General features: G+C 56.3%; 3 protein-coding genes and 1 long non-coding RNA gene across 4 annotated transcripts; 3 read left to right on the top strand and 1 right to left on the bottom strand.

The window, feature by feature from the left end:
• Window positions 1-1,638: 1,638 nt before the first annotated feature.
• On the bottom strand, window positions 1,639-3,088 carry LOC126313397 (uncharacterized). The gene has a single exon (XM_049992344.1). It carries the CDS (start codon window positions 3,086-3,088, stop codon window positions 1,970-1,972), a length of 1,119 nt encoding a protein of 372 aa, XP_049848301.1. The 3' UTR covers window positions 1,639-1,969.
• A 1,063-nt stretch (window positions 3,089-4,151) lies between these two features.
• LOC126313330 (uncharacterized) lies at window positions 4,152-7,145 on the top strand. Its single transcript, XM_049992282.1, has 2 exons — window positions 4,152-4,530; window positions 4,661-7,145. The coding sequence occupies exon 2, from the start codon at window positions 4,686-4,688 to the stop codon at window positions 6,969-6,971; it is 2,286 nt and encodes a 761-aa protein (XP_049848239.1). The 5' UTR covers window positions 4,152-4,530; window positions 4,661-4,685; the 3' UTR covers window positions 6,972-7,145.
• A 54-nt stretch (window positions 7,146-7,199) lies between these two features.
• LOC126313331 (uncharacterized) lies at window positions 7,200-7,681 on the top strand. The gene is made up of 3 exons (XR_007555110.1): window positions 7,200-7,356; window positions 7,419-7,526; window positions 7,598-7,681. It is a non-coding gene; the product is annotated as an uncharacterized LOC126313331 (long non-coding RNA).
• A 64-nt stretch (window positions 7,682-7,745) lies between these two features.
• LOC126313329 (uncharacterized) lies at window positions 7,746-8,786 on the top strand. Its single transcript, XM_049992281.1, has 5 exons — window positions 7,746-7,782; window positions 7,906-8,059; window positions 8,152-8,299; window positions 8,382-8,459; window positions 8,519-8,786. Exons 1-5 carry the CDS (start codon window positions 7,780-7,782, stop codon window positions 8,658-8,660), a joined length of 525 nt encoding a protein of 174 aa, XP_049848238.1. The 5' UTR covers window positions 7,746-7,779; the 3' UTR covers window positions 8,661-8,786.
• Window positions 8,787-13,765: the final 4,979 nt, after the last annotated feature.

The raw sequence follows: 13,765 nt of genomic DNA, 5'->3' as shown, positions 1-13,765 counted from the left end.
GCCATTCTTTGGTATGTATTACGTGGTACAGAAAGCAGCATGTTGGATGGCGAAGGGCCGCCGCGAGATCAAGTGATATTTGAGGAATCTTCTTTAACCCAAGAAATGTCATACGTTGGTCTTTTTGTACAAGCGATAGAGACATGCATTAGAGTCGTTTATTTGGCGAACATATTTTTGCCGCTTTACCTCACGCTTCCCTTGGTGATGTTGTTCCCGGCTCTCAGAAAGTATTGGTGGAAGGCGTTGAGGAGGATTTGGATGTTGGCGGGAGGGTGCTGGATAAAATATGGGCAATGGGCGTCGACTCGTCCGGACATCTTTTCGAAGGAGGTGTTATCGGAGCTTGTGCTGTTGCAAGACCAGTGTTTGACGCACAGCTTTGAGAAGACCAGAAAGATCATAAGGGAAGAGTGCGGGGCGGAGTTGGAAGAGATTTTTAGCGACTTTGATCCGGTGCCGATGGCGTCTGGCACCATTGCGCAGGTGTACCGTGCCACCTTGAGGTTGACAGGACAGCGGGTGGCCGTCAAGGTGGTTCATCCGGGCGTTGAAAAAGTGGTGTTGGCGGACTTGTGGATCATGTCGTTCGTTATGAGGGTCGTATCGTTGCTTCCAAACATGAAGTGGATGTCGTTGGAAGAGGCGATGGAGACGTTCAAGGCGTCTATGCTGGTGCAGTTGGATATGCGAAACGAGGCTCGAAGTTTGAGCAGGTTTCAAAAGAACTTCCGGGGGGATTCAACGGTTGTGTTTCCCCGAGTGATCGGTCATATGTGCAGGAGGCACGTGTTGATAGAAACTTGCGAAACCGGGATACCGATGAACGTGTATTTGGCGTCTGATCCGCCTATAAGCGAGAGGAAGAGGTTGGCACAAATAGGGCTTCGAGCCTACCTTACGATGCTCCTGTTACACAATTTCATACATGGAGATTTGCATCCAGGCAACATTCTGGTGAGGAAATTGTCGGATGATCAGTTGCAGCTCGTGTTGTTGGACTTCGGTCTGATTTGTCAGTTGAGCGAGACGGACTGGTGCCATTTCAAGCAGCTGTTCAAGTGTATCGTGCAGGGTGACGGAGAGGGAGGCGCCAGGTTGATGATTGAGCACGCGCGTCAAGTTAAGTGTTCGCCCGAGGATCAGAGGAAGTTTGTGGAGGAGGTGAACGTGTTGTTCAGAAGTATTCGGAACAATAAGTTGTCCAACATTCAGGTGGGTCTTTTTCTCTCGGACATATTGAACGTCGTCAGAAAATACCAGATAAAGATTGAGAGCAATTTTTCGACGTTGTGCGTGGCGACCGTGGTGTTGGAGGGGATAGGCAGGCAGCTGGACCCCGATATTAACATTTTAACTCAGAGCGTTCCAATTTTGCTGTGGAGCGAGAAGGCTGGTCTGGATGACCGCATGGTGTTTATGCGAGAAAGGCTCAAGGACGATTTTGCCGGGGAGCCTGGTCAGAGGGTCTCTCTGTTGAGGGGGGTTGCGAGCGTTGCTCGGTACATGGTGCAGACGGTTTTCAGTTCGGTGGGCTACGACATACAGCTGAAAGTCTGAAGGGGCGGCGTTCGTGAAATGGCAGAAAAAAGTCAATAAAAGCTGCGCGCGTCTTCTAAATCGTTTTATTGGGCCCCTTCGAGTGCGACGATGTCCGCGGTTCGAGAGTTGCCAGCGCGTGTGGACAAGAGAGTTCGTGGGCAGGTGCGGATCCGGTTTGAGGAGTGCTCGGAGTGCGCAAGTTCTGCTGGGTGGGTCGCGAGGAGGGAGAGGGTGTGTTTCGTGAGTCTGGTTGTCGATTGCCGGATGTTGTCTGAGCAAGAGAGAGGAGGTATTGTTGGGTCGTGTTTGCGTCTCAGCGGTGTGTTTTTTTTTGGAAGGAGGTTGGTTGGCGGATGGTTTTGAAGTTTGGCGCGACGTCCAGTTATTGGTGCGTTTGCGTGGAGGGTGTGTGATATGTGGGGACAAGCTAGGAAGGTGCGTTGAGTTTGAGGTGACCGGAATTAGTATTCGCGGTTATGCCGAAGGGAGATTGGACTGGCGTGCCGTCGAGTCTGATGTTGAACTGGGAGTTGGAGGGGGGTTGGACGGCGATGCTGCTGGTTGGATTTGGTGGTTGGGGGGATGGGAGCAGAGGGTTATGAGAGAAGTTAGGCAGTTTAGGGAATTGGACGGAGTCGCGGTGGCCGAATGGGACTTCGAGACGGTTGGCCGAGTCAGTTGGCGCGCTGAACGCCGTCGAGTTGAGAGTTGATGCGGGTGGTTGCTTGAAGGGGTTGACTACGGTTGAATTGGCGATGGGCGGTTCGTGGGCGTCGAGTTTCCACGGTTCTGCGTTGTTGGGTCTAGACAGCAGGAGTGGGCTGGGGTTTTCGGTGACGCGTCCGGAGGGGTTCGGCGAGTTGAGGGTGAAGGGTGTTTGGTCGTTGTTTTTGGAGGGTGGTATTGAGGTGGGAAGAATCGGTTCGAGTGTAGCGGAGTTGGTGGTGCATTCGGGTTTTGTGGGGTCTTTGGTTAGCGGGGTGATGTGCTTCGCGTTTGGCTTTTTACCTTCTTTTTGGATTTCGGCATGTTTAAAAAGTATGTCGATGTATCGGTCTTCTTCGAGTTCGTAATCTCCGGGCGCGGCGTGAAACTTGTTGAAGGAGAGTTGGGCGCTGGTGCTTTTGGCGGAGAGTGGGGCTCGTCCCTGAGGTGGGTTGGGGTCTCGGGCGCTTTTTAGCAGCGATTGTTGTTGGGACCGTTCCAAGTCGAGCGCTTTCGAGGATGGGGGGGTCTTTTTGGCGGGTGGATGGTCGTCAGGTAGAGGGGAGGGGCCCGGGGTTTGCGTTGCGGGGGGGTTGTCTCTCGGTGAGGGGGGTGGTTGGTGACTGGATGACGACGTCGCGGTTTTTTTGAGAGGGACGTCAGTGGGGTGCGCAGGTTTTTCTAGATGTCGCTTCTTGGATACAGGAGGGCTTGGTTCGCGCGGTGGTTCGACGGAGTATTTTTTCTTGGGGAGGTCTTCGTCGAGGTCAGAGGTGCGGGGGCGTTCGTTGTACGACTCGCGCTTGCGTCTTTTTTTTTGACGGGGAATTTTTTTTGACATTTTGTGCTCGACGTGTTTCTGTTCGTCGGCTGGGTTTGCGAGGCGGTCTGAGGAGCGGTGTCTGAGGTTCGAGGCGTGGAGCGAGTTTTCCCGCTTGCGATGAGGGGGATGGTGGGGGTTTGGCTCCTCGAAAATGCCGTCGGGGATGGACGAGTTGCACGAGGAAGCGGGTAAGTGAGGTAACTCAAGGACCCCTTCCGCGACGCGGGGGTGGGGATCTGGGGGTGGCTGGTTCGGTGTGGGGGTTAGGCGGGGCGCGCCGAGTTGGTGATACGTCGATTTGATTCGAGTTGGTTCGTAGCGGCTTGCGGCAGGGGTTGCGTTGACGTCGCTCTCCGGTCGGGGGGAATGAAGGGTGGGTGGGCGCCTGTGTGGCGTTTGAAAGAGGTTTTTGTATCGCGGGAGGTGGGTGCTCTTTGGCAGCTCCAGCAGGCCGATTTGAATGGGGTGAGGAGAGGTCAGATCCTCGTGGCGCGCGCGGTCATTGCGCGCTTGGATCCAAGGGTAGTTAGAATCGCGCGTAGCTTGACACGGTAAAAAAAAAGGGTGGGGGTATATCTATGGATGCGCACGATGGTCTGAGCTGGTTCGGTGATTTAATCTTGAAGTGCATAGAGGAGAGAGGGGAAAAAAAAAGAGAGAGAGAGAGAAGGGGGGGTCAGATGGAGCAGGAAGAGGGGTGTGCATTGCTCCTGTGCGAGACATACGCCTTTAGGTGCCTTCGGTGCCACCCGAGGACGGATGCCACGATGACGGTCCCGAGAAAAAAGCAGATGATGGTGCATGTCAAAAGCATTTGTGGGAAGGGGGGAGAGCCTAAGGGTCACCGTCGGCTATTGACTAAAAAAGACCAAAATGTCATACAAAAAAGTCGGGGCGGGAACACAAACGGCAAAAAAAATGGCGCTCTGCGCGTCTGTCGTCCTGTGTACATCGTAGGAGATGAGCTCTGCGCCGATTTTCCCGCACACAAATGGTTGCGATTGTTATTGTTTTGTCTCAATTTATTTATTTTTTTTTTCCTCCCTTCCTCTTTTTTAAAATAACTCTTTTCGACTCGGTCGCATTACTTGACTCGAAATGGAAACGCTCGATGCGGCCGGGGCCCCCCTGCTCCCCGCTCGAAAATGCGGTGGGAGACGCGCGATTTTTACCGAAAAGTCGAGAATGTGCTCCTCACCCCTTCTCTTTCCACACGGCCGCCACGAGCGCCTTGGAGTGAAGGGGTCTTTAGAACTGTGAGCAATTTGTCAAAAATTTATGTGCAAAGTCACGAATTAGCTCGTTTATGGAAAAGGGGAGAAGTGCTAGTGTCCATAACCTTGGTCCCATCATGAGCGCATTTATTTTATTTGAAGTATCCGTCCTGTCAGTATAAGGTAGAATTTTCTGGACAGTGCGACTGACACCAACTTTTACACCTACAGTTACTGAAGAATAAAGTGCGTAGAGAGAGAGTAGGTCGTCCGCGAGCTTCTCTAGGATTCAGGGTGGAGGGGGAGGGGCGGCCCCTCCCGCTCGTGGAGTTTCGTTTCTGACACATTTGCTCGGACCCGCCTTTCTTCCGTGCAGCGGTATTCGCGTGTTTAGAGAGACCATGACAAGTCGATTGAACATATCTGGTAGAGACGCCGCGAGACACGGCGACAATTCTGTCGATGCGCACTCGAGCAGCGGCGCAGGACAGCATCAGCTGCACAAGCGGGAGACAGCCTCTAAGACGGCCAACACGGTCGTTTCTCTGATTCAGCAGCTGAGCGATGGCATCCCGCCGAGCAACGGTCAGCTGCTCAACTTCTTGGACCACACCGGCGAGGGCTTGGAAAGGGCGGAATGCGACGCGAAATTGAACAAGAAAGGCAAGAGGTTCATCAGGGACTCAGAAAATCTGGTTTCAACGACAAAAAAACTGATCAACGAAAAAAACAATGACGAGCTGGCTCAGGCGCTACTTATAGACATTGCAGCGGCGTCCATCGCCGCGAAGAAGCAGTCAGAAAAAAACTCGATTGACTCGAGCAACATGAAGATGAACAAGACAGTACTATGGAGGACCGGTCAGTCGCTGTTCAACATCTTCTCCCTGATTTACACGTCAAATTCGTTCAAAGAAATGATCTTCTACGCCCTAGACGCGACCGACCAGGCGCTGGCACCCGCCACGTCGCCGCCCGACGAGTCTGTCCAGCGGGGTGAGACGAACGAGCAGGCGCAACGTCGCCCAGAAGGGGAGGAGGGGGAGCAACACCGTTCAGAAGGGGAGGACGCCCAGTCCCACTCGGACGAAAACCGCGAGTCCCTGCGAGCCGCCGACCAAGAAAACGCAGAAAAGGATACCGTTAAGAGAGGGGAAAACCAGAACTCCATGTTTCGCCCTTTCATCAAGTCTTACTTCAACAACAACAACAGCTCGGTCAGTCTGCTCGCCAAGGAAAACTTCCGAAAATTCCGACACATGCTCATCATGTTCCTGAAAGGAGACACCTCCAACGTTGACAGCAAAACGATAGAAAACATCCACTACCACTTTAGCAAGTTCCTGCAAGAAATCAGCCAACACCCCAAGTACCGCAATGGAATCAACGACATACTCTACCTGTTCGAAATCATCAAGATGGACGCACTGTTCTCGGCGCGACAAGTCAACCACATGAAAAAGAACGCTCAAGAGGACCGATCTGTCATCAAAATCAGGCGAGAAATCCGGTACATGTTGGAGCGCTTCATCGACGGGAAGACTCTGAGCGCGCTGTCCGCGAGCGCAAATCTGTTGATGGAGCAGATGTCGAAGGACCAGCAGATGACCAACTTCCTGCCGGGCCTGGCGAGTCTAACCAAGAAAGTCGCCAATTCGCCGAATTTGCTGGACGACGAGAACGTACGAAACGAATTCAAGCAACACATCAGCACCTCGCGCGATTTCTATCGGCGCTACTCCAACAACGAGCAGTTCAAGAGATTCACCAACGAACTCTCAAATGCCATCACTCAAATCTCCAGCGATGCGCTGTTGCAGGAGTGGTATCAAAACGCCTTCAGGGTTTCTCGCTCGCTCATGTACACGGACATGAACGGAAGGTCGCACATTGAGAAGGACATCTTGAGACAGATGAAGCAGATTCTGCTCCCACTGATCGCCGAGCAGCTGAAGTACGTGGCCATTCCCACGATAAGTGGGTCCGACAAGAAGATGGACTGGACGCTCTCGCAAATTGTCTTTTCTGGGTACGACATGCTTCCTGAGCGCGTCAAAGTGAGTACGAACTTCCGGTTCGGCACGGACATCAAGGGTCCCATCGTCCGATCCTCGCTGCGTGCGGCCATGCCGGAAAAGGAGGAGATGGACCCAGGCGAGTACAGGTTCAGGAAGGGGTACCACGGCTCGAGCGGCGGCTATCACCCAGTGAACGTCAGAGACACGCCATCGAGCTCTCAAAACGGCGGTGTGTTGATTTTCGACATTGAACAAATTCGAGCGAACATTCAGGATGCAGCGTTCGTGTACCGACGAAAAGTGTTCCCGTACATGGTCGACCAGGGCCTCGCGAGCGTTGGTCTGAGGGGGAAGGGTGCCAGCATACGAATTCTGCTCGACTTGAACGCCAGCGACGCCGCCGACAGCCTGCTGTTCACCGGCGGCTCTGTACGCGTCCTGATCGACTCGCTGAAAATGAGGGTGATTCAATCGAAGCACGACCGACTCTATGGCATCATATTCGCGCTGTTTAGCAGCATGATCCGAAAGCAGGTCGAATACCAGCTTTCTCAAAAAATTAGCGACGTAATTGGTACTGGGATTGGAAACGTCAACCGAAGGTATAGCAAGATTCCGAAGGCTAACGTCAGAAGAGCTCTATTCAAAGCTATCGAAAAAGCGTTTTAGTTGATGTTTTTGCAAATTTTTGTGTTCGTCACAAAACCGTATTGAAAGGCAAGGACTAGAAGAGACAGGTACCTTGCTGCTGCAGATGGAATAAAGCTCTATAGGTGGGGCGTCATTGTACGAGTCTCACAAATTAAAGCAAGAAGGGAGGAGGACAGGTTTTTTTGCACGAAAACAAATTATTTAAAATACTGCGGTACATGATCGATTATAAAAGATAACTGACATTCATATAGGTTACACCGTTTTAGCGATGAGAAGGCCGTCGGAAATTCTGCTCGGTTTGAGCGTATTCTTGGGACTGTGGTCGCTTTCGTGCTTGACTCTGTCACAGCGAACCAAAACCTCTTCGTGTGAAATGTGGCTCGAACGCGCTGTTTTTTTTGTACAATTTGGCTCTGACTTTTTTTTTCTTGAATTCCAAAAAGTTGGCTGACGCGTTTCTAGTTGCCGGTTGAGCTGGTTGTTTTGTTAGGGGTGCACTTCTTGTACAAGGCCGTACCGCATGTCATTTTCTACTCGGATTTCGACGAAGAGGCTGAATCTTTGAAAATGGTGCGGGAAAAAATTGAACTGCCTATCAGCGCATGGTGTCTTTCTCTTGTTCACCAGGCTGTTTTTCTAAGGACATCAAAAACGCTACTCAAGGGCTTTCAGAGAAGGGATTCGTCTTTGCCAGGGAGCAGTGATATACAAAATGTACAAATTGGATTTGAGGACTTTTTTTTTTTTTTTTTTGTCAGAGAGATGTGTACAACGAACAAGCTTTGCTTTAATTCTCTTTAGACACGCGTGAAGTCCGAAGCCTATGGTAAGTCACAAAGGGGGTACCCGCGACGAGGTAGGGAAAAGCAGTAGCGTTTTTGCACACACTTGCCAGCAACTGTCGATTGCTTTGATGCACCTGCACCCCGCTGAATTTTGTTTTCTTTAGTCTTTTTACTCGGTTAAAGCCCTGCTCATTTTGGACAGCGTATCTGGAACGCGAGTCGTCGCAAAGTATTTCTCCTTTGACGATAAGTTGACAAAGAGAAATGAGCAGCTCGAGTTTGAAAAGTCTCTGTTTGCCAAAATAAATACACAAAGAGGTTCGCTTGACGTGAGCGTTTTCAATAAGACTGAGGAGGGGCTGCTTTTCAAAAGTCGATTGACCTAGCTGTAATTGCCCATTTTCGTGCAGCGGAAATTACGTTTTTGGACGAATACGTTGCGTTGTACAAGGCGGTATCCGATTTTACGGTTTGCGTTATCGGAACGGCGGAAGAAAACGAGATCATCTTGTTGAGCACGCTGAACATCATCATAGAGGCTTTGACTCTCCTGCTGGGGTAGGTGATGCACTTTCTTTGACACAGAGGGGTGATTTAGGCGTTAGAATTGTTTTGTGATTGACGTTTTTGGCGTGACCAGAGAGCAGATAGACAAGCGGGTTTTGGTTGACCATTTGGACTGCATACTTTTGATATTTGATGAGATAGTTGACGATGGGTAGGTTCAGTTTGCGCCGTTTGAATTCTTGAGGGTGTCGTAGCTGACGTGCGGAGAAGCATTATTTTTGAGTTGGATTTGAAAGAGATTATAGATCGGATTTCGATAGGGGGAAGTAGCGAGGGGAGCTTGGGCGAGCAGATCGTTTCGGAGGCGGTGAAGACCCTGAGAAAGCACGCGAGGAATCTCTTGATGGGATGAGGCGTGCGGGAGGCGGGCGGCTTTACACGCGAGAGGAGCAAGGTGTGATTTGACGAAATAAAAAGAAAGAGGTGGTGGGAGAAAGAGTCGGGGGGTGCCGCGATTAGGGTGTTTATGTGCGTTTTTTTTTTTTTTTTTTTTTTCTTTAGATTTTAGAGGGGGGGGTCTGGTTTGGGGAGTGCTTTGAGACGCTGGGCGAGGAGCTGGAACGTGGGGAGGTCGCAGGATTCGAGGGAGTGGAGGAAATCGGCTTTGGCTTCGGGGGTTAGGTTTTGGTGGCAGTAGAAGTCGAGGCCGGAGAGCAGGAAGAGGTCGAGGTCGGGGGTTGAAGGGTCGCGTTGTATGAAGTCGAAGTAGATGGTTCTTTGGACGGGGTTGAGGCTGGATATGAGGAAGAGGGTGGTGAGGAGCCAGAGGGCGGAGTTTTCTGGGGAGTTGAAGGAGGGGTGTTTTTGCTGAGTGCTGGTCTGAGAGATGTGGGGGAGGGTTGAGATGACCCATTTGGTGAGGATGTCGTTGATGTTGTGAGTGAGTTTTTCGCGGTGGAGTGAGACGACGTGGTAGAGGATGGTGGAGATGGAGAGGGTGCCGGGGGTGGGTTTGAGGAGTTCGGCGATGAGGGTGGAGATGGAGACGTCGGCGGAGAAGTAGAGGACGAATTTTTGAGGGATGAGGTGGTTGACGAGGGAGTGGAGGTCGGAGTCGGGTTTGGCGTTGCGGAGGTTGGAGAGGAGGAGGCGGATGGTTTCCATGTGGTGCATGTCGAGGTCTTGAGTGGGGGGGGGGGAGGGGGGGGGAGGGGGGGGGTGGAGGAGAGAGGAGGTCTAGGCAGTGTTTGGCGAGGGTGGAGGTGAGGGAGGGGGGGGGGGGTTGGTCTTGGTGGAGGAAGAGGGAGTTGGGGTCGGGGTGGTCTGGGGGGTGGGAGGATTGTTGGAGGAGCCAGGAGTGGAGGGGGGAGTTGGGTTTGACGGTGAGGAGGTCTTTGGCTTGGAGGACGTAGTAGAGGCCGATGAGGAGGAGGTTGGAGGAGAGGAGGAGGGAGTGGAAGTCGTCTGGGTGGCGGGGGTGAGGGAGGGAGGGGAGGAGGTGGTGGAAGGCGTGTTGGATTTTGGGGAGGGAGGGGAGGTTTTTGGGGTCAGGGGAGGATTGGAGGAGGAGGGGGAGGAGGACGGAGGTGGATTTGCAGAGGGAGGAGATGAGGTAGGAGTAGAGGATGGGGTCTTCGGTGGGGAGGTGTGGTCTGGATTTGAGGGTGGAGTTGGCGTGTTGGTAGAGCCAGAGCCAGTGGTGGGTGGGGAAGAGGTCGGAGAGGAGGAGGAGGCTTTTGAGGCATTCTTTGGCGAGTGAGGGGTGGGGGGGGGTGGAGAGGAGGGGTTTGTGGACGGTGTTGAGGAGGGAGGTGAGGGTGGGGGAGAGGTCGAGGTGGTGGAAGGGGAGTTGGGGTTGGAGGGAGACGAGGCGGAGGGAGGAGAGGGGGAGGAGGGGGAGGTGGTTGAGGGAGGGGGAGGGGGGGGAGGGGAGGTTGGGGAGGTTGTGGATGGAGAGGAGGCCGGCATGGAGGAGCATGGAGGTGAGTGCGCGGAGGGCGGAGATGTGGATGGAGTGGTTGGTGGAGGAGGGGGGGGGGGGGGGGGTGGAAGCAGAGGAAGAGGAGGTCCCAGACTTTGGTGAAGGAGAGTGGGTTGGAGGGGTGGAGGGTGTTGATGAGGTAGGAGAATTGGGAGAGGAGGGAGAGGGGCGAGTCGTTGTGGTCGAAGTTGATGGGGTTGGGTTGGAGTGGGTAGAGGGAGGTTTCGAGGGAGGGGTGGGAGCGGGCGAGGCGTCGGAGGAGGGAGAGGAGGGGGGGAGGAGGGGGTGGGGGGGGGCCAGAGGGAGGGGGAGGGGCGAGAGAGGGGGTTGGAGAGTGGGGAGAGGAGGAAGTGGAGGAGTTGGGAGTGGGAGGGGTGCGTGGGGGGTCGGGAGGGGGGAGGAGGAGGAGGGAGAGGTGGTAGAGGAGGGAGAGGATGGGTTGGAAGTAGGGGTGTGAGAGGGGTGGGGGGAGGTGGTGTGCGTGGTGGAGGGAGAGGAGGGATTTGAGGAGGGAGAGGAGGACGGAGAGGTCGAAGAGGGAGGGTGGGGTGCGTTGTTGGAGGAGGGAGGAGGAGAAGAAGGCGGAGAGGGAGGTGACGGAGGGGAGTCCGAAGAGGAGAGGGAGGAGGGAGGAGAGAGGGTGGGGGTCGAGGGGGTGGTGGGAGGGGGTGTGGAGAGAGGGGTGGGTGTGGGGTTTGAGGTGTTTGAGGACGAGGTGGACGAGTCGGAAGAGGTGGACACAGTCGCGCCAGTCGCGGGGGTTGGGGGGGGGGTGTGTGTGTGTGTGGTATGGGGGGGGGGTGGAGGTGGAGAGGAGGTCGGAGAGGCCGTCGGAGGGGGGGTGGAGGCGTCGAATGGAGAGGAGGAGGGGGAGGGGGTCGGTGTGGTGAAGGTCGAGGGGGAGGGTGATGTGGTGCTTGAGGAGGAAGTCTTTGAGGATGGAGCAGGAGGAGTGGAGGATTTGGTCGCGGAAGCGGAGAGCGCGAGGGGAGGGGAGGAGGCGGCTGAGGGCGTGGGCGTCGACGCAGGGGAGTTGGAGTGCCATGTGGAAGAGGTGTGGGGAGGAGAGGGAGGCGAGGAGGGTGCGGGAGGCGGCGGGGGAGCCGCGGGGACAGTGAGAGGAGAGGTAGGAGAAGAGTTGGCGGTCGAAGGGGGTGAGGAGGTCGAGGGGAGGGGAGGGGGGGAGGGGGAGGGGGAGGGTGGTCCAGTTGAGTTCTTTGGAGAGGGAGTTGAGGAAGGCGGGTCTGAGTTTATGGCGGTGGGAGGAGAGCATGGATTTAGCGTTTTCGCGGATGGAGGGGTCGAAGAAGGTGAGGTCGTCTTTGAGTCCTTGGAGGTAGCGTTCGGAGACGATGACGACGGAGGCGTAGCGGGACTGGACGAAGTGGTCGAAGAGGACCTGGAGGACCCCGGAGTTGGGAGTGAGGGAGGTGAGGACCTGGAGGAGCCGGTGGACGTGAGGAGGAGCGAGGGAGGGGTGGGAGAGGTCGTCTTTCATGCGTTGGTCGACGTGGCAGAGGAGGAGGTGTTGGTGGTTGCGGTGGGAGGTGGCGAGGGCGTGGAAGAGGAGAGCGACGTCTCGGTTATAGGCGTGACGGACGATGAGGTCGAGGTGGGAGGGACGCGAGAGGAGGCGTGAGATGTAGAGGTCGCGTTGGGAGGAGTCGGTGAGCTTGCAGACGAGTTGGCAGAGGAAGGCGAAGGAGGTGGCACGCAGCGCGTCGTAGTGCCAGGTCCAGCCAAGGGGGTTGGAGGGGGAGCCGTCGCTGAGGAGGCGCTCGAGCCTGAGGAGGAGGCGCTCGAGCCCTTCGGCGAAGCAGACGGCACGGTAGAGCTTGCAGAGCGAGAAGGCAAGCGCGCCGGAGCTGCTGAGTAGCGCGCCGGTGAGGAGGTCGACGGACTGGAGCACCTGGCAGAGAGAGGCAGAGAGCTGCGACCGCTCGGGGCTGAGCAGCTCGTTGGAGAAGAGCTCGCCGGATGACTCGGACCAGAAGTCGCTGTCGGCGGCGGCAGGCGCGCCAGGACTCCTCCAGGAGGTCGCCTTCTCGGCGTCGAGTCCCGGAGCGCAGCGAACGGCGCGGCGCTCGCAAATGCGAACGATCGTGTACACAAAAGAGCACATGAGGCGAGTCCAATCCTCGCGCTGCTCCCGAGACATGACCTGCGCGGCGAACGCGCGCGCCCCCCTCTCGAGCAGCGCGACCAAGAAGCGAGAGAAGCACTCCAGCGTCCAAGAGCCCACGGACTCGCGGCCGCACCCACCAGGCGCGCCCCCGAAGTAGGCGGCGACCGGCGCGTCCAGCGCGGCCGCGAGCTGGTCCTGCGAAAAGCGCGCCAGCAGCCGCAACAAATAGAGGCCGCAACACGCCCAGACTCGCCCCGGCGCGTCACGCGCGTACCCCTCCAACTTCACCATGTCCGCGCTGCAGCCGGACAGCTCCGGGTAGTCCGCGCTCAAGAAAAACGGCGCGTGAATCCCGAAGTGCGACGCGCGCGGCAGCAAACCCTTCAGGCCTCGCGCCACCCTCTCGAACCCCTCCGCCGACCGATCCGGCGCCTCGCTCTCCAAAGAACGCATACACACGCTCACAAATGCAATCGCGACCGCCGAAAGGTCCACGCACGAGTCCGGAATCAAATCAGACAACCGGTACAACCCCAACACGTCTCCATACGTCACCCCGGCGAACGGCAAACACGCACCTCGTCGGCACATCACCGCCACCAACCCGTCGTGCACCAACCTCGTCAGCGCCCTCCTCTCCCCCCTCGCGAAACAACGCACCCTCCCCAACGCGCTCGAGAGCAACTCCACCGCCCTCGCGTCCGGCACCAACGAAAGCAACTCTACTATCACCGCCCGCCGCAACTCGTACAAAAACTGCGCGCCCTGTCTAATCTCGAACGCCCCGCCTCCTCGCTCCTCCGACACCCGCCCCCCCGCCTCCCCCGCTCCCCTCGCCTCCCCCCCGCCACCAAACCTGTCAAACAACGTCGAAAACCGCGTGCCAATCGACGACGGCGCCCTTTCCGCCTCGGCCAGACCCCCCCCCCCCACCGCCTCCTGCCACTCCCGCAGCAAGCCCTCTCCAAACACCAACGACACCAACGTCGAAAACGCCGACTCGTTCGCCCTAGCTCGCCACGACAACGCGAACGACACGCGCACCAGCGACACGAACTCGAGCCCGTAACAAACCACCCCCAACTTGAAAAACAACGCGTACACAAAACACACCTTCTGTACCGCCAACTCCGCGTAACGCTCGCCGCCCCCACCCCCCCCCCCCTCTCCCCCGCTCCCGGTACCCTCAACGCCCTCGCCCCCTCTCGCGCGGCCAGCGACTCCATCAACTCCTCCTCCAACCCCCCCCTCGCGCCCCCCGCCGCGACAACCGCCGCCGCGTGGCCCGCGCAGCTCTCCGCCAGCTCCTCGTATATCCGGCGGCCGAACCCCAAATCCTGGTCCACGCACGCGTACTCCAACGAGCCGTCCCTCGCCAACACCACGTCAGTCAACGTCTCCAGGATCAACC

This window comes from Schistocerca gregaria, unplaced genomic scaffold (assembly GCF_023897955.1).
Source record: "Schistocerca gregaria isolate iqSchGreg1 unplaced genomic scaffold, iqSchGreg1.2 ptg000473l, whole genome shotgun sequence".
Lineage (NCBI taxonomy): Eukaryota > Metazoa > Arthropoda > Insecta > Orthoptera > Acrididae > Schistocerca > Schistocerca gregaria.
The sequence above is the reverse complement of the archived record's forward strand: the minus strand, read 5'-3'. Positions and strand labels throughout refer to the sequence as shown.

Excerpts from the sequence above, each read along its gene's own strand:
- LOC126313397 (XM_049992344.1), bottom strand. The coding sequence starts at position 3,088 with ATGTCAAAAAAAATTCCCCGTCAAAAAAAAAGACGCAAGCGCGAGTCG.
- LOC126313330 (XM_049992282.1), top strand. The coding sequence starts at position 4,686 with ATGACAAGTCGATTGAACATATCTGGTAGAGACGCCGCGAGACACGGC.
- LOC126313329 (XM_049992281.1), top strand. Across the intron at positions 8,060-8,151 it reads CAAAATAAATACACAAAGAG|CGGAAATTACGTTTTTGGAC; the intron begins GTTCGCTTGACG and ends ATTTTCGTGCAG. Across the intron at positions 8,460-8,518 it reads GATGAGATAGTTGACGATGG|CATTATTTTTGAGTTGGATT; the intron begins GTAGGTTCAGTT and ends CGTGCGGAGAAG.